The sequence below is a fragment of the Polypterus senegalus genome, chromosome 6 (genome assembly GCF_016835505.1).
Source record: "Polypterus senegalus isolate Bchr_013 chromosome 6, ASM1683550v1, whole genome shotgun sequence".
Lineage (NCBI taxonomy): Eukaryota > Metazoa > Chordata > Cladistia > Polypteriformes > Polypteridae > Polypterus > Polypterus senegalus.
In genome coordinates this window covers 8020706-8046322 of record NC_053159.1, presented here as the reverse complement: position 1 = coordinate 8046322, position 25617 = coordinate 8020706, and the positions used below count along the sequence as shown (strand labels likewise).

At 41.1% G+C, this 25617-nt stretch overlaps 1 protein-coding gene across 6 annotated transcripts in view; it reads right to left on the bottom strand.

Moving 5' to 3' along the window:
• LOC120530767 (receptor tyrosine-protein kinase erbB-4-like) overlaps positions 1–25617 on the bottom strand; it is a 799040-nt gene that overhangs the window by 432765 nt on the left and 340658 nt on the right. For all 6 annotated transcript variants that reach the window (XM_039755347.1, XM_039755351.1, XM_039755348.1 and 3 more), the window contains exon 2: positions 3832–3983. In XM_039755347.1, coding sequence (XP_039611281.1) covers positions 3832–3983 — 152 coding nt within the window. The remainder of the gene's footprint in view (positions 1–3831; positions 3984–25617) is intronic.

Genomic DNA, 25617 nt, shown 5'->3' with positions numbered 1-25617 from the left:
TGTAATTGCAGCTTGTTCGTGGACCATCAAATTAAAAAAAAAATTAAAAAATAACTACTCAGAAGAACATAGCCGCAGAGCTAAATCTTAGCTGGAGATGGATTGACGTGAACGCCAATATCAAAAAAGATGAAGTGAAAAGTTCTAAAGGAAAATGGGAACAATAATCAACAGGACAAACAACGATTCACCCAGACTGCGTCCATGAAGATTTACGGGCTAGAGTTATTTATTTACAGTATTTTACACTTTTTTCCTCCCTTTTTCTGGGTATTTTAACTTTAAATGCCTTTGTTCCACTATTGGGCCAATGCGTCTTAAATTAGGGCCTAAGCTAACCTGGACAGATGCTTAAGTGAGTACAGGGGATTGGTTCCAGGACCCCTCACAGATACCAAAATTCATGGATACAGAAGTCCTTTAGTATTGGCAAATAATCTTGTGACAGTCCAGGTCAGCTCCATGCTTCCTCCTTGCTACGAGGAGCCCCTTGAACCTGAACCGTCGATAGTTATGTAACAAGGTGAGCCAGAAAAATGAGGACACACACATGCAGCAAGTTGTGAGTGAAAAAAGCGTCAAGTGCTTTTATTAAAATGAAAAAACCAAACAGTGTTCAAATAAGCAGTGCAGTGCACCCAAAGTCAACAAATAAATAATCCATAAAATTAAGAGAATGTGGAGGTTAAAAGTCGCAAATAAATAATCCATTAAAATAAGGTTAAAATTCATGACAGGAAACTGTCCTTTAAAAAAAAAACTCATGGGCCATGGTGCATTCTTCTAAAACTGATGACTCCTCTGCTTATCCCGCATGGGACATTAGAGCAGAGGAGACCTTCCAACCAACAGGCACAGCCAACCTTTTTCACAGGCTTGGGTCCCTGCTGTCCCTGGGCTCCCAGCATGGCACTCCTTCAGCTCCCACTGACACTCCTCGGCCTTATGCTGGAGTGAGCATCGGGTCACTCCAGCTACTCCATAAAAATTGCTCAGTTGGAGTGGCCCTCTTCAGCCCTGAGCATTGGTCCTATGCTCTCCATAGTGGCTCTCTTCCCAGCTGCCTGCCTACTCACCTCTGCACCCCAGCATCTCCCGATCTTGCTGCATTCATCCTTCTTTTCCTTTAACCTTTGTCTCACTCTCACTCTTCCTCTCCTCTTGTTCTCTCTGCTCCCCCCCTTTGCCATGCAGGCTCCTGTTAAATGCCCACCTGGGCGCATGTTTAATGCGTTGCTCCGTCTGAGGTAAGAATGAGGGTACCTGACTGATGCTCGCATTCACACGAGTGTACAGGATCAACCAGGCACCTCAACCATACTCGGAGCAGAGCACACTTGCGTACGCAGGAGCCTGATTAAAGCATGCACTTCGCGGTTTGAGATTTATTTATTTAAAATCTGTCCTACACCATGGACCACTTCTCACAAACCTACACATATCCTCCTGTACACTTTAATAAACTTTAGATTACTTACAATACCTAATACAATGAAAATACTATGTAAATAGTCATTATACTGTACTGTACAAAGAATAATGACAAGAAAAAAATCTATACTTGCTCAGTACGGGCGCAAGCATCATAGCCGAACTAAAAACAATAGTATATGTCTGCAACAGCGCAACATTTTCCTTTTGTCAACATTCACAGATTGATTTCATTTAATGACCAAAAGAGGAGCATATTGAATAAAACAAAGAATATTTAAAAGACAAGGACAATAGAAAATGGTTTTACCGAAAGTAAGGGCGCACACAACACAGGTAGCAAAACCAGGAGACACAGGGTGGAGATGTGCTGCAGAGAGACTGAGGATCAGTGAAATGGCAGGAGGCTGCAACAGGCCATGCCTGCATTTCACTTTCTAGGCATGGATTCAGTTTACTGCACAGCGCATGGCAAACTCTGATTTTGCTTTTCAAACTTTCTGGAGTTGCATTTTTTTTTCTCCTAATATTTTCCATCCATAGTTTGGTTGAATCCGGAGCCCAGAGACGTGGAAGGTCGACTGGCTTATTTTCCTTTCTATTGTTATTTTCAATTTACCTTTTTCATGTGTTTTTGTTTTTATGTACTTTGTGTTAATACTGTTGTGTTGATTGATTATTTATAACACAAGTATTGTGTATTCAAATGTATTCACTTTCATTGGGATTTGTGGGTGGAACCCCAAGAAGTGGGGCCGCCCTGACATCACTGCTGTTAGGACCACCCTTAGCATTTACTGTATATTTAGGAGAGAAAAACGGAATTAGCTGTGGTTCATTAATGGTTGATTCTTGTAAGTGTTGCATTGTCTTCTGGTTTATGGATTTTGCATTGAAAATACGGATTAGAACGTATTTCCTGTGGACAGCAATTTAAAGGGAACACTTTTGACCGCTGTTTGTTATTTTTGTACTCCTTTTTATCTTCCAAATAAATTCCTGCATTTATTAGGATTCTGTGCTACTCACGCCAGAGGTTTTGTTGTTTCCTCTCTCTTGAGGGTCATTTTGATATATAGTATTTTGGGACATTTGAGATCATTTTTTTAACTTTTAAAGCCAGCTCCCCATTTGGGGCCAGTGCGTCCCAAAGTCAACCTGTGGAGTTTGGGGTCAGCCTGTCTGGGATGAGGCCTATCTTTAGACAGGCTAATGAAGGTCATGGCTTAGTCTATGGGTGTTTCAGAGGCCTCACATGGTTTTCACCATTTTGAGGGCACTTTCTCACAACAGTTACAAGTCTGACGTTCCTTTTTGATGCCTAATAACATTTTAAGTTTTGTGAACATTTAGATAGTATAAGAAAATATAATAATAAATTGCTAGTAGGTCCATTGAGCACCCCTTACTTCTCATGACTCCAGGGTCCAGCGGTATTAGCAACATTCAGGATTCTTATTTAGACATGAGTGGGCAGAAGCCTCTCTGCGCTTCAGCATTAACTGCAGTAACGGACAAATCCAAATAGAATAAATCAGCAAAAAGTACAACTTCTGACAAAAAGTGGCCATTATGATATTATTCATCCATTCTACTTAACCCAAATCAGGGTTGTAGGGGCAGAACCTACTGAGACAGCATAATGCCAAAGCAGGAATCATTTCTGGAAAGGATGACAGTCCACTAAAGCACTCATTGATTCAAATCAGGCCAATTTCGGAATTTAATCTGCATGTCTTTGGAATGTGGGATGTGAGAAAACCCCACAGAGACATGGAGAGAACTTTCAGAAGCCACACAGAATATGGCCAGGCTGGGATTTGAGCCTGGTGTCTTGGAGCTACCGTATGATACTCTAACATCTTATTTCACTCTTTACATCAAGTGTCACAAAATCAGAAGCCTAAGAATAACTTGTCAGGACAGCATTTAATGGGCAGGAGACAGATGAGTGGGTGGCACTTGACGGTTGGGTGGCCATTACACTTCTCAGAAAAAAATGCATACGAATGCAGAAATGTTGGAAAAGTGCAGTAAAGCTGCAACTATAATGCTACTGGAGTAGGATATGTGTTCTTAGAAAGTAGCTGTAGTTTGTTGCCATATGCAATTTAAGAATATGATTTAGTGCCATTGGGTAGACTTTCACTAAAAAGCATTACATCGCTTGAAGTTACCATCTGTATAAAAGGCACAATACAAATGTTTCTCTGAGAGATGCAAAACTGTTCTCTCCCATTACCTGCCCAGGGTTGGTTCCAGCCTTGGACTCAGTGCTGTTGGGGAAAGGATCTGACAACTCACATCCCTTAATTGGAGCATGTAGATTTGAAAATATGGTTTATCAAATGCAATAGAGGACCAGTGGGAATGCAAATACAAATTTAATGAGCAACCTACCCTTAAGAAGGACAGGTCCCTATTACGGTCGATGTTGGTAATTTCCAGGTTTCCCATGACCACCTCACAATTCTCGTAATTCTTGCGCAGGTTGCGGTACTGCTGCTCCAAGTCAGAAAGTGTGCTCAACTTGTTCTCCGTCCCGGCACATACTGAAAAAGAAAATATAAGAGAAAGGTCAAAAATCCACAAAAAGTGAAGCAGGAGATCTCCTTGTAGCACTTGGGAAATCAAGTGACCTGTGTGTTCAGAAAGAGAGGGGCTCATTAAACAAAGGCGCTTTACAGAATATATATAGTCGCATGCAAACACGTTCAGGGCAGCCTAAGGGATCTTGTGATGGTGATAACTCACTTCACCTAGGGGTGGTGCTGTTTTGTAAGGCCTTCCCTTCTCCTCCCTCCGTGGACTGGAAGACTGACAGCCATTCTACTGATAATGTCATTTTTGTTGCTGGCCCACTTGGACCCGCCCACTCCTTCCAGGATCACTTAAAAATTCAGACACTGCCATACTGAAATAGCATATATACTCGCGGATAAGTCAGGACTTGATTTTACTGTATAATTTCTGGTATTTTATAATGTCAGCCGTATAAGTCGATTGCAGAAAAGCCACACTATTGGTCCAAATATAAAGACTATAATATGCTAACACCTGCCTGACAGAGTAACCAAGGAGCACACTGCCTTTTATGTCTATGTATTGTTCCTACGTAACCACATGGTAATTCCTAAATTATTCTGAAGCGACGTTTGCACTGTTTTGTGTTTTTTGTATCTCACAACCTCATATACCTTTATTGTAAGAGCATCCCTTATCTACGATGGAATGTTCGATCAGGAGAAAATATGAAGCTGGTTTTAAATTAAAAGTCGTTGAAGTGGCGAAAGAAATTGGTATATGCGCTGCTGCAACAAAAAATTTAAGTGTCACATTTTTGAACGGACGTATAAGGTCTGATTTTATGATCAATTTTTTGGGTTTCAAGACCTGACTTATACATGAGTGTTTACGGTAGTTCCCTTCTGAACGTCTGAAAACATGTCCTCTCAGTGTTGCTGACAACTGTTTTCTTTTTTCCTTACAGACTAACAGTCACTTGGTGGTGTCCATCAGGATATACTGTATACTATATCCACCATAGACAAAGAACAAGTGTCTGTGTATCTGTGTGTTTGTCCGGTTGCTGTGTTTCTGTCGATTACAAACCATCTTAGACTGATAGCACAGCTAGTATAATACACAGTAGATTAATATAACACAATATAATATAACATAGGGCAGTGGGATGGCACATAACAAGGCACTCAGGGTTCCAGCTCCCTGTGTGAAGTTTGCTTGCTCTCTCCGTGTTTGGAGGTTAGTTGACCTCTGAGGGGTATGTGTGTTTGTGTTTTCATTCTGCGATGGACTGTCACCACATCTGCCATGCTCCTGGCTTCTGAATACACAGGTTTAGAAAAAAAGGAGACAGTAGAGTATGGCAAACATCTATATGGACAATGACCGGGCATTGGATTTGAACTGAGGAGGCTGGTTCCTTATCACGAGTCAGTAGTTTGTGTCCCCGTTTGTCCCATAATTGACACTTTGGAGGACCCCCTATATAACCTGTTAGGAACTTAGTACATGACAGCCTAGTTTAAGATGGACAATGTGCTTCAGCTTTAGGACTGTTAGAGACTTGGGTAAAGTGGCAGCATGCCAGCCCCACTCTGTGCCCTTTTCAACATATTCAAGACATGTGAAGTGACCCCACTTGCCCACCTTACAATATTCATAATCGTGGCACATAATTGTTTTAACAACGACCACATTCCTCCTAAGGGCCAGAAACATGATTCGTTGCTTCACCCAGCAGTTGGGAATTTCAAGTTGCCCATTAATTTAATAGCTTGAACATATTGTGCAGCAATTAAAACAAAAAAAAAGGGTAAAAGGGAAGACTTCAAGAAAAAATAGCTTGCCAGTCAGTGGCGATGCAGTGCTAAGGCAGATCATCCTGCCCCCTCATCCCCTGCATAAGACAGCTACAGGAATGCCAGGGGTCAGATGGCGCTCAGGGCACAAGAACAGACAAGGCCCTTAGCTCTGGCTCCGGCACCCGACTTGACAAGTAATTAAAACAAACCATTTCCACTCATCAAACACCTCCCCATTCCAGCGGCTTGCCATCTGCTATGTCAGCTGGCATCGCCTGCCGTGGCAGATCTGTCCATTCAGATCAGCCACTGGGGTGTGATGTCTGATAGGCACTCACAGTATTCACCTTGGAGGGAGGAGAATTAAGGAGGTGCTTTACCCCCCCACCTCACAGCTACACCATTAATCCCATCATGCCAACAAAAACCTGTGGCATTCCAGTTTGCTGTTTTCTTCACAGAATCTTTACAAGTCTCATCAAGATAATAAAGGGGAAGCGAAAAAGCAGGTGAATGCGAGGCAGATGCAGCTCTCCTCCATACGTCAGGGTAATGAGTGCAATGAAAGAAAAGACTGTGACGCTACTTGCTTCTTGAACCCTTTTAAGATGCTAATCCCTGGGAACGTGGACTGTGTGAATCAAACAGACACATTTTGAGTTTTATTGAGGTAAATTGCACAATAATCAGAAATATGTGTCCATTAATGCAGTCAATCCAGCGATGACACAACAACAATAACAAAATGACCACCACAGCTGCTGATCTCGTTCCCTGGACCTTGTCGATTAAATTGACAGAAAAATCTCTGGGCATGTCACATTTAGCGACAGAACACCTGCTCGCTCGCCCCTTTTAGTGGCAGCCATTGATTGACGTGCTACATGATGGAGCCGGCACTGTACGAGGGGGTTAACGGGTTATGGTGAGCTCAGCTGCAGTCTCTGACCGTAGCCCTCCCAATGAAGCTCTCCCTACACCTCAACAGCATCTACCCAATGGAACATCCCTCTCTAGGAAAGACTGGGTTGTGCATAACCGAGCAAGGTCAAAGGTGGCCAAAACAAAGGACAACCTATTTAGATGGGGTCTCACAACAAGCACTGAATGTCCCTGTGGTAAGCCCACCCAAGCAATGGACCACATTCTCCATGAATGTTCCTGAAGCCCTACGTGCACCGATGAATATCTTAAGGATGTTAATGACGCCGCTCTTACCTGATAAGATATGATGAGGATGAGCCGCAGTCTCAAACTTTTATTTTTTTGGTCTTTTTCTTTTTTCCGCTCCGTCATGTGAGCCATCAGACAGAGCAGCTTATTTTCTGTTTGCGAGATCCAAAATACACGTGTGCCTTGTTCCTCAACGCTGTATTTAATGCACTGTACCTCCAGATGTGCAGTCATTGGTTGTCAGCTCTCATGCACACAGTGCTGCCCCATAACTTAGAAAACAAGTTGTGGACTAATTGGATTGAGTCACAGGGTATGTCAGAGTAGACGACTACAACGTCAAGGGAGCCCACCACACCGACTGCCCCCCGACACTCTAGGATTATGTTAAGGACAGCTACGACTGAAAATCAGTGGAAGCTGGGCTTTTTTTTTTTCATGACGGGGCCACGACAACTGGTCTACAATTATCTGAAAAAGATTCTGCACCTCATCGAATAAACAGTTTGAAAAACTGCAACCTCTATTGCATGCTCTTAGATATATATTCCAGTTTCATCAAGTGTGTGTGAACATGGGTTTTCATAAATGAATCTAATTGTTACTCCAGTGAGAGCCTCAATACTGGCAAGCACGGTCTCCGCACTTCTCTTCGTATGATTGGTTGGCTCTTTAATTCGTGGCTCTTAAAAGGAGGACGACAATCAGCCATGGACAGTCAAAGGAAACAATGAATTAGGAAGACTGCGTTTGACAAAAGCTTGCAAAAAACAACTTCTTTTGAAGAATGAGAGCTCGTTATTAACTTACTTTTGATATTATGTGATTTCAGAAACTGTGCTTGTAATTTTAAACTGTCAAGGACAATACTATGCAGCATGGTATAACTTGATGACTTGTCAATTTCAAATTTAAAAATGTTATGTTTCACCAAATAAACAAAACATGTGGGGCTAGGACTCTTGGTCTCTACATAATACGAAAAATAATTCTTTACATTTATATATCACTTTCCTCACTACCCAAAGCACTTTACAAACTCCACGCAGGGAGGACCCGGGATGCGACCCCATGTTTCCCTAACTGTGAGGCAGCAGCCTCACACTTGATCCAAACATATCAGATGTATAATGTCAACTTTTTGTTTACAAACAAATCACTGGCTGGAGGAGTCACCGAATGTGACATGCCCTTTAATTGTAAGTCCATAACCATGAGCCCACACTAGATACACTGTCAGAATCCCAATTCTAAGATGATGAAGGTCTTGCACCTCCCAATGATATATCGTCTTATCTGGGTGACGTCAAGAACAAAACCAACAGTAACATCAAAACAAATAATAGTTAACTTTATGAATGGAGTGACAATAATAAACAGCAAAAACAATCCTCAATTTCAAATATACAGAAAAAATTATGATTGACTGAATGCTCAGCAAATTCCTGAAGTCAGCAAAAAAATTAAGAGAGTTTAGAATTCACAGCAGTCTGCAGATTGTTTCTGCCTTGTGCCCGATGCTACCAGGGCAGGTTCAAGCCCCAATGAAGGAGGCTTCAGCATGTTATAATTTGTAATCACGTTTATTTTGTGCCCATTGTTCTTGGACCCCAATGACTGGGGATTGACTTTTTTTCTTTATCTTTAAAAGAACGTCTCACCAGTACCTTCTCGACAAGCAGGCTTCACATTTGCTTCCTTTTCATGCCTTCCATAACTTTTTCTATCACAAAAAAAGTCGAAAGGCAACAATGACCTATAAAAGAAAATACAAGACCTTGTACAAACCAGTCCTCTAATCCATTATTAAATTACAAGAAGCAGCGAGCATGAAAACAAATCTAAAAAATGCCATGTGTAATCAATGATAGATCTCTGTGGTTTCAATAAACGCTGGCACGCATTAGTGGTGCAGGTTTTTATAAAGTGCAAAGCGTCGTAATAAGCATTTATTAGTCCCTCGAGGGCAATCTGGCAATATGGCGGGAGGTTAGCCAAGAACTGCGGACTACCTGCGCTCAGCTTTATATCGCCATCTTTCACGAGTCCTGAAAAGGAAGGGATGGTGGGAGTGGAAGAGAAGCAAGCTCCCCTTTAGGGAAATAAGTTAAATAAATAAACGCATGAAATAAATGACAAACATTACGGAAACAAATACCCACTATCCTCAGCAATGTATTCAAAATGCACTTTAAATGAAAGCATTCATCAGAGCTGGAAGTGATAACGTTTGGTGCACTGCAGTCCCAGCAGACTGAGCTGCATAGAGAGACACGCAATAAAGGCAAAAGTGGCTGGAAGGGGATCACTTGGCTTTATTTATTTATTTATACACGTATGAACGTCCAGCATTTATGTCGGGGACAACTTTACAAAAGAGTGATCATCAGTCACTAAATCTGACTTCACACTCCACAATAGGGCAAACTGCAGCTTCATTAACAAAGGCAACCAATTCTTTATTTGACCTCATAACTGGCTTCATTCAAAAGATCTGGGCTAAATAGGTCTAACCCAGAACCCAGGTAAGTCAAGTGCCAATAGAAGAAGTGCTACCAGGGCAGGTGACGGGCACAAGTGGTATCTACTGTGATGGAGAGGGTAGAGGAAAAGAGCACAAGAAAAAAAGAGAAGGAGGAGCTTGATTCTGTCACCAATGCTATTCAGTAGCAAACAACATCTGAGGGTAGCCTGGCTTAGGCTTGTCACCTACAGAGTCATTCAGATAGTTAGGGGAGGAAAAATAATAAAGAGTACCGGGTGAAAAACAAACACACACACACACACAGGGAGAGCATGTGAACTCAAGATGGTAATCAACTGGACCCTGGGTGTTATAGGCAAAAGTGCTAACCCTGCACTATTCATACGGGTGGGCACAGGGGTACAGGACATAGCATTGCAATTCAACAGCTTTTACAGAAAAAAAGCAGATACCCATAAGGGCATCAAATGGGCAGCATGGCACTATGTCTTCATCCCACACGCTCAAATATATTCTGTTAGGCTGACTGCTGAGCCCGTGGTGTATGTGAGTATAGCTTTTTTTAATGAAATTTACAAAAATTACTAAAAAAAAAAAAAATTATACGTTTTATTTATAAAGCGCCGTCCCCATGCTCAAGGTGCTGCTTTTGCTTTGTCATTATGGGGTATCTGCGGTGGGCTGGCACCCTGCCTGGGGTTTGTTTCCTGCCTTGCGCCCTATGTTGGCTGTGATTGGCTCCAGCAGACTCCCGTGACCCTGTACTTCGGATATATAGCGGGTTGGATAATGGATGGATGGATTATGGGGTACTGAGTGTTTTTTGATGAGGAAAAAGGCTGAAAATGGGAAAAAGTAAAGGGATCTGAAGACTTTCTGAAGGCACTGTAACTATATCAATTGATCTACCTATATACAGTGTGTATGTGTATATATATATATATATATATATATATATATATATATATATATATATATATAAAAAATTAAATCAAATATTAAATAAATAAATAACACTCACATACTGTACTTAGGGGACACCTTCAAGGATCCAGCAAGATAAGCATTTCCACCCAAGGAGGAGAGATGGCTCTGCTGCTAACTACCTGTAGAAACCTGACCTCCCTTCTGGGAGTCATGGACCACTGGTAAGAAGTGGCACCTCACTTTGAGCCCACAGACCAAAGCTGACAGACTTCTCTTATAATAGGTAAAGGAGGTGGCTCTGAATCACAACCATTGCTGCTTATTTTTGCTCAACTATTTTCTTTTGTTTCAGAATTAAACAGGCATTACCCTTTAGGCCCAATTCTTAAACCCTTGTCTCAGCACGTATTCACTGTCTATTATATAGTGCCTTTCACACTCTATCTATCAATAGTAGATGTGTGCATAGAGTGTAAGAGGGAGAGAGAAAAGAAAAGCAGATACATGCAATGTGAAAATAATGATGCAAAAATATAAACAAATGTCTTAATACCAATGTGTCGATAGCTAGGGTGAAGACTGGCATGAGAGGAAAATGCATCATACAGTCTGATGGCTACAGGAAAAAAAAAGGGCCCCGCTAGCAGCTTTTATTATATCATAATGGAATGTAATTAAAATCACTCAGGTCCTGAGCCAAAATCTGAACCCAGGACTTCAGTGTACCACAACTCATCTCTGGACAGACAGCTCTCCAAACTGAAAGTCCACAAAAGTTCACGTTGTGTGTGCTTCTACAAACAACCATCCATTAATCCATTTACATGGAGCTTATGAATCCACTATAGCATCTGAAGGGGGCACCCAGCAGCATCGGTATCAATAATAAACTGAAGAGAGAGGGTGGCACAAAAAAGTGACAGACTTTAAGAAGCTGACATCCTCTCATGTATTTTACACTATGCCTTTCATGTCTAATTTTTTAAAGTCTGTTATAGAGTACCATTCATTATCTGTTTGCCTTCATAGTATATTTCATATCAATCTATTACAAGCCTCTTGTCAAACACATGTGAGTCTTGGGAGTGTATAACGGGTTTTTGCCTAAAGAAACATGGAGGAAGGTTAAGGGTATGACAAAGGACCAAACAACTCCTACATTTCCAACTTTAGAATGCAGAAACACCCACTGGAAGAAATCTGACAACATTTCATGTTTACCACTGGAATGGCCATACAACCCAGAAGCTGATCGTGGGTCAGAATCTAATCGGAAACCAGCTACACAAAGAATCAGACCTCACGGCAACCAGAAACTGGAACCTTGGTGCAGATTCACCTATATTGCCTGTTGTTTGGTGTTTTGATTTTCATTTCTGTTTTTGAGACATTAAACAGGGCATTCTCAGGAACCCCAACATTTTATCATATCTTGTCCCATTTTTTCCAGTACTTTCATACCAATCTATAAATTATAGCATTTTTCCTTATTTATTGATCTTATATGACACATTTCACAATCTAATTTTTCAACATTTTCCAAATAGTCCATTCATTATCTATCTATCGATCTATCTAAACCAGGGGTGCACACACTTTTTCGGCTTGTGAGCTACTTTTAAAATGACCAGGTCGAAATGTACCTACATTAAAAATGCTATATATATATATATATATATATATATATATATATATATATATATATATATACGAGTATACTTTATACATAAAATGTATGTTGTTGTATCTTGCATAACTGAAAAACCTTTATGGCACAATAACAATTCAATACATTTATGGTCACTACAGTGTTTGGATTTAATAATCATCATGTGGGAAAAGGCTGACTCGCATAAATAAGTAGAGCCGAATAATGCAGTCAAGGAGCTTTTGAATTCAGCCGAGTGAAAAATGACGTCTGTCTGATTAACTACGATTTTAATTCCCTCTCCTTTCTCTTTCTCAGATCGCTTTTTAAAAGGACGTCAGTTTCGTAGTTTTTATGAACAGTTTGAAAGTGCCTTACCACATTTTCCTTCTTTGGAATAGCAATAATAGATTGATAGGTCAGACAAACGCACTTCGATTGTGACATTGTGAGAAAAAAAATCCTCTTCCAATTCCACATCCAGCCCATACCCTCCCCAAACAATTTTTTTTTAAATCCCTTCTTTAGTCGATGTAAATCGGAAGGCTAACTAGATCACTTAGATAACCGGAGTTTTGCAGCAGCTCGCCCGTTTGATCGTGCATGCGGGATGACCAGTGTGTTAGAAGAGAAGAGATCTCAGACTGGCCGCCCTGTATGTCAATCAAGTGGCAAATGCCATAGAGAGGATATATGATAGAGTAACGTTTAAGAAAAAGTTTTTTGAATGCAATGCAATCTACCTGCACTACCTTTGCGATCTACCGGTCGATCGTGATCGACGCATTGGGCACCCCTGATCTAAACAGTGCTCATCTTTAGGAAGGAATTACACAGACAGATAGGCAAACAAACAAAAATGAGGTGATGAAAATAACTGACAGATATGAAAGGCACTACACAGGTGGATTAATAACAACCAGTGTGCCATAGTGTTTAATGCTTCAGACTTTTCTTAAGACTTGGGCTTTTGACTTCAAACCCCAAAGTTATGAGTTCAGATCCCAGTACTGACACCGTGTGTGTGACCAGGAGCAAGACAACCACCTGCGTGTGCTGCAACTGAAAAAACAAAAGAAATGTACCCAATTGTAAATCAACTGTTGTAAGTTGCCTTGGACAAAGGCATCAGTCTAATAATAATAATAATAATAATAATAATCCATCCATCCTCTTCCGCTTATCCGAGGTCGGGTCGCGGGGGTAGCAGCTTAAGCAGAGAGGCCCAGACTTCCCTCTCCCGGCCACTTCTTCCAGCTCTTCCGGAGAATCCCAAGGCGTTCCCAGGCCAGCCGGGAGACATAGTCCCTCCAGCGTGTCCTGGGTCTTCCCCGGGGCCTCCTCCCGGTTGGACGTGCCCGAACACCTCACCAGGGAGGCGTCCAGGAGGCATCCTGATCAGATGCCCGAGCCACCTCATCTGACTCCTCTCGATGCGGAGGAGCAGCGGCTCTACTCTGAGCCCCTCCCGGATGACTGAGCTTCTCACCCTAATGCTCACGTGGGCAATGACAGTGAGACCTGGAAGGGCGTGATTGGGAATAATAATAATAATAATAATAGTAATAATAATATTTAATGGATAATGAATTGAACTTGAACTTTAAACAAGTAGTTAGATCTGCAAATACATACTTACATACATAGAGGGATAGACTGTGAAAGGCACTTTATGCGAGACCTATCTATCTATACAGTGGCTTTCATAGCAAAGGGACTAAAAAGACAGGTAAACTGACAAAATTGGAGAGATGAAAATAACTGGCAGATCTGAAAGACACTATGTAGGTGGATTGACAGTACACAGTGAGGCACAGTGTTTTGGTTAAGGTTTGGGCTTTGGACTTCGTACCCTGAGGTTGTGGGTTTAAATCCCACTACTAACACCATGTATGTGACCATGAGCAAGTCACTTCACCTGCTTGTGCAGCAACTGAAGAAACTAAACAAATGTCATATAATAATAATAATAATAATAATATATAATGAATATGACTATTTTTTAATAAGCATTTACATCACAAAATAGATACATACATAGACAGGTACAGTACACTGTAAAAGACACATTATAAAAGATCTATCTATCTCTACAATTACGCCCATTTTCAATCTGTCTGTGTAGTGTCTTTCATATGAATTTATTGCAGTATATAGATATTTCATACCAATCTACTGAGTGAGGTTTAAAGAATAAAGAGGAAAAAAGAGAGTGCCTTGTATGGTTTAAATGTCTTCCACATTAATAATGATAAAACAGTAAAGAGCGAAGCATTACAGGCCCTTAAGGTTAATTAACTGGGACAAGATCTCCATGGCCTCTCGGAGTCAAGCTGTGCCAGAATACACAGTATGTGGTGTGTGTGTGTGTATATATACATATATACTGTAAAATACTGTACACATACCACTTTAACTTATGTAAATAAAAACAATGGGGAAAATCACAACACATCAAAACATATATTTTACTACATTTCCAAGAATTATTTATTTACATTTTTCTCACTGATACACCCCATATCTGTCATTAGGACTTCTTAATTGTGAGGCTGAAAGTGAAGAAAAGAAAACAGGCTTGCAAATTAAAAGCAGATTGTGTGTTATGTGATCCCAACTCATTTTACGTTATGTATATATGATGTAATTTCTTTACAAAAAGTGTCTGCCAGCCTGTTGGTCTTCATTTTGCTCCAGATAAACAGAGGTTCAGGTTTGTGATTTACTTTCCAAAGAACACCCATTGTCTTGGCCATAATGCAGACATATGTAAGATGATCTGGAGGCATTTTCCTCTTTTTGTGTTTATTTCTTACAGAAAAGCCTGAAGTGCACTATTTAAGACAGGGTGGTCTAGATGGAGAGAACCACCACCAGAAACCAGAAGGCTTCAGATTCTAAAACCACAACTACCTCAGTATGTCTTAAAGGAACACTCTTTCCAAAGATAATTTATCTTTTTTATCTGTTAACAACCTCCCATATTTTGTAGTAATGGCAGAGAAAATTTTTTAATCTGTTGTTCTGTTGAGAACCGACAGAACAACACTGACCAGAAGCAGAACATATTAAAATATCTAAGCACAACAACTAAAGTTACTTGTGCTGCACACATATCAGTTACATAGTTGCATGCCCACAAAGTCCAAAACATATTTATTTCATAAAAAACTATTAAATAAATACTTCCAGGAGAAAGCATTTGATGAGGTCTAATAGGTGCAGTGCAGCAAAGTCAAGAACATTCAATTGAATTTGAGCTTTTGGAGTGAAGCCCCGCCTCCGTCCCTCACTCATTGGTCAACAGCCCATTCATCACTCAGTTCAGATGAAACTCGGCAAAACGATTAGCACTGGAAAACAGAAGATGCCCATTGAACAGAAGCCAAAGCACTGCAGCAGCTTTTACTCTCTAAAGAGAGGAATTTTTTATTTTAGCGCCCAACAACACAATTGAGAAATACCCTTTAAGTTATAATTCTTTAATTTTATTGAACATAATAAATATTTCCTTTCAGTATTTTACTACAATGTTTTATATACGGGAAGTCCATGTGCCAGACTGGAGTGACTTTTAAAGATTGAGTTTGGAATAAAGGGTAGAAGCCTGTAGTGACATTTGATGAATTACTTGACTAAAGTTTGGATCCCCGCAAAGTTTATATGCTTAACAGTCTGCATGGCAGACAACACCATTCAACAACAGGACATAACGTGAAGCTCAACGAACACCGGAAAACGGAAATCAGGGACGAACTGACTTCCACAAAATGAACACTGCATTGAAAATGTGTAGGCCAGCACTTTTTTTTCTTCTTTCCCCTTTAAGCAGCCTGAGCAATTCATTGAGTGCTCGACTACTTGGTGGGGAGAGGCATTGTATATCATATTGGCATCCTGACAGGAAGGCCCAGAAAAACCAATGTTCCTCTTGCTTTCGGCACCTATAATTCAATTTCAGGCTAACCTTTCCGTCTCTCCTCAGGTCAGGATTTGAGCAATTGCCTGTGATCAGTGCAAAAGAAATGACCAGGATGAAAATAAAGGGAAATGTGATGCGCTTGGTGTCAGAGGAGCCGGTCTCACACGTGTCACAATTCACTTTACAGTGTATGAATGTGCACTCCAGTGAGTGTGTGGGTCAGAATATAAATCTAAATCTACCAATGGGTATAATACGGTTTATAAATGCACTGTATAATGTATGTAACTCTCTGAATATAAATTTGTATTCGCAAATGTATAGTATGGATCTGCAGTGCTAAAAATGTCCCCAGTGTGCATGCATGCACACACAAACATTATATATATATATATATATATATATATATATATATATATATATATATATATATAAAATCAGCATATATAGAATCAGCACCTCCAAATCCAAGCCAATGGTCCTCAGCCAGAAAAGGGTGGAGTGCCCTCTCAGGGTTGGGAGCGAGATCCTGCCCCAAGTGGAGGAGTTCAAGTATCTCGGGGTCTTGTTCACAAGTAAGGGAAGAAAGGTGCGTGAGATCGACAGGTGGATCGGTGCAGCGTCCGCAGTGATGCGGGCTCTACATCGGTCTGTCATGGTGAAAAAGGTACTGAACCATAAGGCAAAGCTCTCAATTTACCAGTCGATCTATGTTCCTACCCTCACCTATGGTCATGAGCTATGGGTAGTGACCGAAAGAACAAGATCGTGAATACAAGCGGCTGAAATGAGTTTCCTCCGCAGGGTGTCTGGGCTTTCCCTTAAAGACAGGGTGAGAAGCTCAGTCATCCGGGAGGAGCTCAGAGTAGAGCCATTGTACCTCCACATTGAGAGTAGTCAGATGAGGTGGCTTGGGCATCTGATCAGGATGCCTCCTGGACGCCTCCTTGGCGAGGTGTTTCGAGCACGTCCAACTGAGAGGAGGCCCCGGGGAAGACCCAGGACAAGATGGAGGGACTATGTCTCCTGGCTGGCCTGGGAACGCCTTGAGATTCTCCCGGAAGAGCTAGAAGAAGTGACCGGGGAGAGGGAAGTCTGGGCCTCTCTGTTCATGCTGCTGCCCCCATGACCCGATCTCAGATAAGCGGAAGAGGATGGATGGATGGATATATATATATATATATATATATATATATATATATATATATATAGATAGATAGATAGATAGATAGATAGATAGATAGATAGATAGATAGATAGATAGATAGATAGATAGATAGATATTGTGAAGGGTGGCCGGTCATTCATCCCAGCCAATACCCCCACGCCACCAGGTGGAGCCCTCCCTGCAGCATGGAGGTGCCCCAAATGCCAGCAGGGAATTATGGACGTTGGAGTTTTCCTTTACAGCCCTGCTGGATACCATGGGGGCCAATAGAAGGCGCTACAGGGAGGAACAGTGACTATTTTCCCTACGCCCCGGAAGTACACATGGACAAGGGGAATGTTGTGCTTCCGGGGGGTAAAGAAGAAGGTTTTTTATCTGACCCGGAAGTGTTCCTAGTCACGTGGACAGAGAGGGCAAAACACTTCCAAGGCAAGGACTATAAAAGACTGAAAGAGACACCAGACCTTTGAGCTGAGCTGGGTGGTAGGAGGGCATTGCGTCTAGGAGCTGGTGGAGAGTATTATTGTGATCATTATTATTGTATTATATGAGTATTGTGGAGGAGAGGGTGCTTTGTGCACTGTACTGTGAAAATAAAGTCAATTATTGAACTTTTATTTGGTGTCTGACGTTTGATCAGAGGGTTCAAGGGAGCGATAGCACCCCCCATCTGTTTCAATATATAGAAGAGTCATATGCGTGTGCATAAGCAAAAGCTGGGGGGCTCTAATGACTGCAATTCTACTGCCCCACCAGGGGTTAGCACTGTATCTTAACACCTTTCTTCATCTCTCTGCAGACTGGATGATTGCCAGCTGGGACGACTCTGACATCACTTCTGGTGTCCGCTCACATGGAACCCACCACTTCATGGCACAACAATTTAAAACTAGAAGCTCCTCCATCATTGTCAATTCTGTCTTGAACTCGTATCTGAAAATACCACTCTGCAATTACTTGTTTATTTCCATTTATAAGGGGTTACAGGGTTGGTACCCCTTACAATATATACACACATCGATCAGCCAAAGCATCACAACCTCTGCCAGGTGGAGTGAATACCACATCGATGATCTCATCATAATGGCACCTGTCAAGAGGTGGCATATACTAGGCAGCAACTGAACAGTCAGTTCTTGAAGGTGATCAACAAGCGTTTGACTTTTGCCAAAACAGCAGGTCTCATGGGGTGTTCCCATTATGTAGTAGTTAGTGCCTACCAAACATGGTCCAAGGAAGGAGAACTGGTGAACTGGCAACAGGGTCATGGGTGCCCAAGGCTAACTGGTGCACATGGGGAGCGAAGTCTAGCCCATCTGGTCCGATCCTACAGAAAAGCTACTGCAGCAGAAATTGCTGAAAACTTAAAGGAGGCCATGAGATAAATCTGTCCGAACACACAATGAATTGCAGCGTATTGCGAAGCCACAGACTGGTCAAAATAGCAATGCTGATCCATCTCCACTGCAGAAAGCACATACAATAAGTACAGTACATTAGCATCAATTGGCACAATGGTAAATGGTGGCCTGGTTTTATGTTCTGCTAGGTAATAATTAGCAGGTCTGTGAATCTTATCTTACGTTACATTATGTTAGGTTATGTCATGTTATGTTATGTTATAATTAAGCAGGTCTGAGAATCTTATGTTATGTTAAATACACAATGGGAGGTCTGAAGATGGAAAGCACACTTTATGAGAAGGATTTAGGAGTTGTAGTGGACTTGATATTATCAACTGCCAGACAGTGTTCAGAAGCCATTAAGGAGGCTAACAGAATGTCAGGTTATATAGCGCCTTGATGTGTGGAGTACAAGTCCTTCTGCTGAAACTTTATAACACACTGGTGAGGCCTCATGTGGAGTTCTGTGTGCAGTTTTGGTCTCCAGGCTACAAAAATGACAAAGCAGCACTAGAAAAAGTCCAGAGAAGAGTGACTAGGCTGATTCCAGGGATACAGGAGATGAGTTATGAGGAAAGATTAGAAGAGCTGAGCCTTTTCAAGGATTAAGAGGAGAAATGATTAAAGTATTTACAATTACGAAGGTAATTAGTCCAGTGGAATGCGACTGTAACTTTAAAATGAGTTAGGCAAGAACACAGGGACATAGCTGGAAACTTGTTAAGGCCAAATTTTACACAAAAATTAGGGTTTTTTTTCTTCACACAGAGAACCACAGACACATGGAATAAGTGACCAACTAGTATGGTAGACGGCAGGACCTGAGAGACCTTCAAACCTCCACCTGATCTTATTTTTGAAGAATGGAGCGGATAGGACTGGCGAGATCCGTTTGGCTCAATGGCCTCTTCTCATCCTGATTGTTCTAAAGTTCTGTTACGTTACATTCTGTGATACTATGTCATAATTAAGCAGGTCTGAGAACCTTATGTTATCACCAAGTAGCTTTGACTATCTTCTCATATAATACGAAACCGTGGCTGTCCGCTTGTCTGTCCAGGATTTTAAATCACCTGTAGCTCGCAAACCGTTTGAACAATTGACCTGAAATTTGGTACACGTATACTATGTGACGTCTACTATTCGCTTTCGAGGTGAGGATTCACCTCCAAGGCTATTCCTCTTTTTATTTTTATTTAATTTTATTGTAGAATCAACTCTCTGCAGCGGCCAGCACTGCGGCACATGCATACGGGCGCTGATCTCATCCATACTACCTTCACCGTCGTTTCCCCTACCTCTTTATATTTTAAATCATTCTTGAGGCAGATTGAAGACTTGAGTGAAAAATTAAGGAAAATATACAAAGTAATTGCAACACACACACTGACTTAGTCAGTTTTAACACGAAAAGATGCCAATGAATAAAGAGAAGAAGTGAGCTTCTAGGGTGGAGAAACGATGAGCTGCTCAGGAAGCAGCAAGCACATCAAACTCTGAGCAAACGAATGATAAACGTACAGAAAAAGAGGATGAAAACTAGCAATGCTCAAGTCAAGTGTATTCGTGCAGGGCGCCGTTAATGGTGTAATATACTGCTAAAGTTGAGCACTTCTGAGAATGCTGGGTTTTGTAGTCCACTAATTTTATGTAATAAATGAGCAGACTTCAGCGTGTCATTTTATGTTTTGCTATAATTAAGTAGTAATAAAAATGTTACAGCATGTTATGTTTTTACATTATAATTAGCATTTATAATTAAACAAGTGTGAGAATATCATGTTTCCTTACAGTCAAACAGATATGATGCTTGCTGAGATGGGCTCCAGCATCCCTGAGACTCTGCACTGGATAAGCAGGTTTCGAAAACGGATGGCTGATTATGTTATGCTATGCAATTTTAAAATGTAGCAGACTTGAGTGTGTGATATTATCGGATATGAGAATGCCATTTTATAATAAATGAGCAGACATTCGAATATTACTGTATGTTATGTATATACAACACTGGATGAAAGTCAAAGGTATGACTATTTCTAAGTTTGTTTCTCCGTGGGGCGGATGGACAGGGCTTTAAAAATGAGCCTTAACACGTCTTGTGAGTCATTTGTTCCTCATTTTGCCACTAAAGGTGACATTCCCGCTAATATGCGGCACCAAATGAAACACCGTCGCGAGATTCCATAACGTGCGAGGCAGCCAAGCGTGCTCGGAGATCGTTTGAAATGCGAACGCGCTCGTGATATACGGCGCCGGAGAAAATTCGTTTGCTTGAAAATAAAAAAAAAACAAATGTGGTTTATTCATAATGGAAGCGGAGCTTGGCTGGTTCTCCTATCGTAGAAAATAATTTAGAAAAAATAAACAGTTCCGGGAGAGGGTAACAAAGACTCGATGCGGAGCCGCCCGCTCGTGTTCGCAAAGCCGGCGTTGGGCCAGAAAGGAGAACCTCGACGTCGGCGTGCGCGCGCGCACGGGACTGGAACTGGCGGGCACGAATCGCACGAATGGTCGTATGCTGTTTTCTTGTACATCCTAATGGGACAACATTTCGACGAATAACTTCAGTGGCATTGGAGTCCCGCTGACAGTGACGGCTTAAGGTACGGATTTATGTAGTGCAGTGCCACTTGTTTGGTGTGCCCACTGAAATCATTTTGTTTGCACTCTGAAAGAAAGCCGAGTTTTAAAAAGAAGAAATTCGAGTGCCCATTAGAATAACCTGGCATTCCCACTGAAATGTGTTTGTTTTTTTTTTTTTTGCCTAAAAGACTGAAACTGTTTGCGTCCGCTAGAAGGAAGGGTTGTGCTCACCTGACAGAATTCTAAGCCCAGTAAAACAATTGTGTAAGCCCACTAAAGTAATACAGGTATATATATCTACGGAAATGCATTGTTTCTACTTTGAAATGGAAAGCCGTGTTTTCAATAGTACAAATGAATGTGCCAATTAGAACAAACTGGCATTCCCATCGAAATGCATTTGCTTTTCTACCAGATTGAAACTGTGCGTGTCCACTGAAATAAACGGCTGTGTTTATTTGAAATAAGAGACTGTACCCAATTATATATATAAAAAAAGTCTGCGCCCACTAAAATGACTGTGGGTGCCCACCAGACAATTATGCCTACTGAAATAAGTTTGTATTCACTCAGGAATAAAGCTGTTTCTGTTTCCAATAACATAAATGCATTTGCCAATTAGAATAAATGGGCATTCCCACTGAAATACGCTTTCAATCTGGTGGGCAAACAAATGTATGTCCAATAGAAGAATGGGATGTGCCCATTGAAATAAACATGTAAGCCCACTAAACTAATATATCTACTGAAATAAATATGTTTCTGCTTTGTAATAATGCTGTGTTTGCAACAGTGTACATTTTTTGCCAATTAAAATAAACTGGCATTCCCAACAAAATAAATGTTTGCCTACAAGACTCAAACTGTATTGTACATGTCCACTAGAAGAAATGGATATGCCCACATGAGAGAATTCTGTGCCCACTGAAATAAATATTTGTGCTCACTAAACTAGCTTACCCACTGAAATAAATTTGTTTCCACTTTGTCATAATCAGAATTAATTTACGTTCCAATGAGAATAAACTGAAATTCCCAACAAAATACATTTGTTTGACTACCAGATTGAAACTACCGTATGTCCACTAGAAGAATAGGATATGCCCACAGGAGAAAGGTCTGTGCACACCTGAAGAAAAGATGTGCCCGATGAAATAAATGTCTGTGCCCACTAAACTAACATACCTACTGAAAAAAAAATGTTTCCATGTTGTAATAAAGCGGTGTTTGCAACTGAATAAATGTATGTGCCAATTAGGGTAAATTGGCATTTCCACCGAAATACTGTACATGTGTTTGCCTACCAGAATTAAACCATATGTCCTCAAGAAGAAATAGTTCTGCCCACAATTCCATGCTCGTTGAAATAAATGTCTATGCCCACCGAACTAATATAGCCACTGAAACAAATTTTTGCACACTGGAATAAAGCAGTGTTTCCAGTTAAATAAACTGGTGCACCAACTAACATAAAATTGCCATTCTCACTGAAATTATTGAGCTTGCCTACCAGAATTAAACTGCATGCTCACTAGACTACATCTGAGGATCTACTGGATTGAAGTGGTAGACCTAACAGAATAAACTTACTGTATGTATCCACTGAAATAAACGTGTGTGTCCACTGGAATAAGCTTCCATGTTTGCACTAAAATGAATTGCCGTGCCCACTCAAATACATTGGAATAGCCACAGAAATATAATAATTTACCTAAAAGGAATAAAGCTGCCAGACTGAAATTGTGTATCCACTATAATAAATGAAAGTAAAAATCACAACAAACTCAAGTTCAAGAATCACAAGGGAGCAGAAGTTATGTCAGCAGCAACTGGCACAAGGCAGGAACCAACGTTGCATGAGGAACCAGTCCATCACATTCTTGCAACCATTGTGCCCACAATACATTTGTGAGCATGCCAGAATAAAACCGGTTATGTATGCTAGAATACATTTGAGTGCCCACTCAAACTAATGAGTACACCGAAATATATTTTTGTGCCCACTGGTATAAACTTTTGTATAGACTAGAACAGAGTGGTGGCTCTGTGGCTAAGGATCTGTGCTGGCATCTAGAAGGTGGCACTTGGGCCCTTGAGCAAAGCGTTTAACATGAAAGTTACTCCAGGGGGCGTTGTAGAATGGCTGACCCTGCACTGTGAGGTCATTAAAAATGACAAAATGCCCAACCAAGGGATCAGTAAAGTTTATCAAATCAAATATCCAAATCAAATGCAGGTATACCCCAGATTTCCAAACAAACACTTTACTAAGATTTCCTCCTATCCTATTATATCCTGAGTATAGTTGCATGGAGGCTGGAGGCTGTCCCAGCAAGGATAGGGCACACTGCAGCAATAATCCCTGCACAGGGTCACCATTTAATCCCTTTATTTTCATTTTACAAACCATAATGAAGCTGAATTTTCGTTATCAAGACCAAATCTTGTTTTATTTTCTAACACTCGCCTCCACTGCTAATTCCGGATCGTTCTCCTGGTCATTTTAACTTCTACAAGGCCTACACCTGCATTCTGGTATAGACGGGGACAGTATTTAGCACTTTAAGGGATGGATTGACAAGTGTTGCTGCCAACGTGTAAGGTGGGATTAAGCATGAGTAAAATGCGTGCCAAAAGAAATCTCTCAGTCCAAAAGTTCTTTTTAAAGTATTTAGTGAAAATTCAAAGCAAATAATCCACACAAGAATAAATACGAAAGTTTGTTACACATGTAGAATAAAAGGTAAAAAATTAGAAAAAATGTATCTATCTTCTCTAAACTTAGCTTTTCTTGTCAAACTTTGGTTGTTTCTATACTTAAAGGTGCTTTACTTCTTCTTCAGTATGCTTTAAACATAGGCTGCTGCACTTTCAATAAAGCACATTGTCTTTCATGTTACTTGACACGTAAGGCACAGTTTAAAACCATATGCCCTCGACGACTTATACCTGGCAAGGCAGGTCACTGACTGAGTAAAATGTATAGTCAGAGAGGCTAGAAACCTCCCATAGTCTATGCACTAATATTTAGGCAAACATTTATAGAACTTAAATAACTAGCAAATGGCTCTTACAACAAGAGAGTATTCCAAACGGAATATACCACACTTATGATAAAAACATCCTGAGATTCGTCTGAGCCAGGGTGTACTGTCATCTGGAGTCCACAGAAGGGCGGCAATGTCTGATGAACAAAAGGCAACAAGATGCACAAAGAAAGAGGGATGCAAGGACTAACAGGACAACAGTGCCAAAAAGAACTTCCATTAATACCCAGTAGAGGGGTGGGGGGACGGACATCAAAATCTCCTGCCAGATACAAACGAGCCTTGAAGAATCTTTATCAAGGAAAACAAAAACCAATGTTTTTCACTTCACCTGTCAGTGTTTTCAATGTTACGACTGATCGGTGTGTGTGTGTGTGTATGTGTATGTGTATATGTTACGGCCAAAACCTGAAGTTCAGCCTGTTCCCGAATTGGCCAGCCGTTTCGCCTTTTGGCCGTGAGGTGTGACCAAAGTCCGAATTACTAGAAATGACCAGCGTATATGCCACTTTGGCTGGCCATTTCACGATGCGCTGATGTAAGACTGTCCACTCAAGGTGCAAAGATGCTTAAAAACTTTCAGATGCAGATTCAGAAGTGAGTTTTTCATTCTGCACGAGAAACTGCTCAAGGTGGGTCTTGTTCAGAAAGTGGACGCCACTTGAGACGGCCTTCCCCTCGCCCAAACACTAACCTTAAGGTCAATAAAATGGGTCCCTGATGTTAAGTCACTATTTTAGGGCTAACATGATAACAGAAACGTGAAACCTGCTTATATGCCTAATCTTAATTACTGTGAAATAACCAAGTGGCGTCCGCTTTCTGAACAAGAGCCGCCAAGGCCACACTCGATGCAATTGAACTACTAAGTGCGCAACAAATCGTTGTTCATGCCTTTTTTCTTCCAACTTTGGCCGATCGCCCTGTGCCATTTCGCAAACTGGCTGGCCAAATCCCAAAATCGAGGAAAAGATCGGACATTGGCCGGTCAATTTACAGCGACATTGGCCATTTCCTGCTTTGGACGATTTCGAATTTTGGCTGTAACATATACACTGCAGATCCACCTAACCTGCATGTCTTTAAATGGAGCACACAGAGAGAACTTGAAAACTCTAGGCAAGGGGGCACTTAGGACTTGACTGTGGAATTTGCTGTCCACATTCTGCAGTTGTGTTTTATCAAAGGGAAGGTGGACCTTGCGCAAACACAACACAAATGGTTACTTGTCATATTCAGGTACTCCACATAGCACTGGATGGCACCCCTATGTGTCGCTTGGCAAAAGTGCTATCCAACAGTTGTAACATTAGGTGGTCTCTGGTCTGAATCCAGTAGACGTTGCATTTCGCAATCCAAACAGCTAAGCAGGTGGCAGGTTTATGTGCTAAACTCCCCCACAAGCGGTGGTGCCCTTCATGTGCTTCACATTTGGCTCTTTTCTTCATTTTGTGTGACTGCTGTGTTCTAAACTGTCAGTGGGAAGATGCGAGTCTTATAATTCC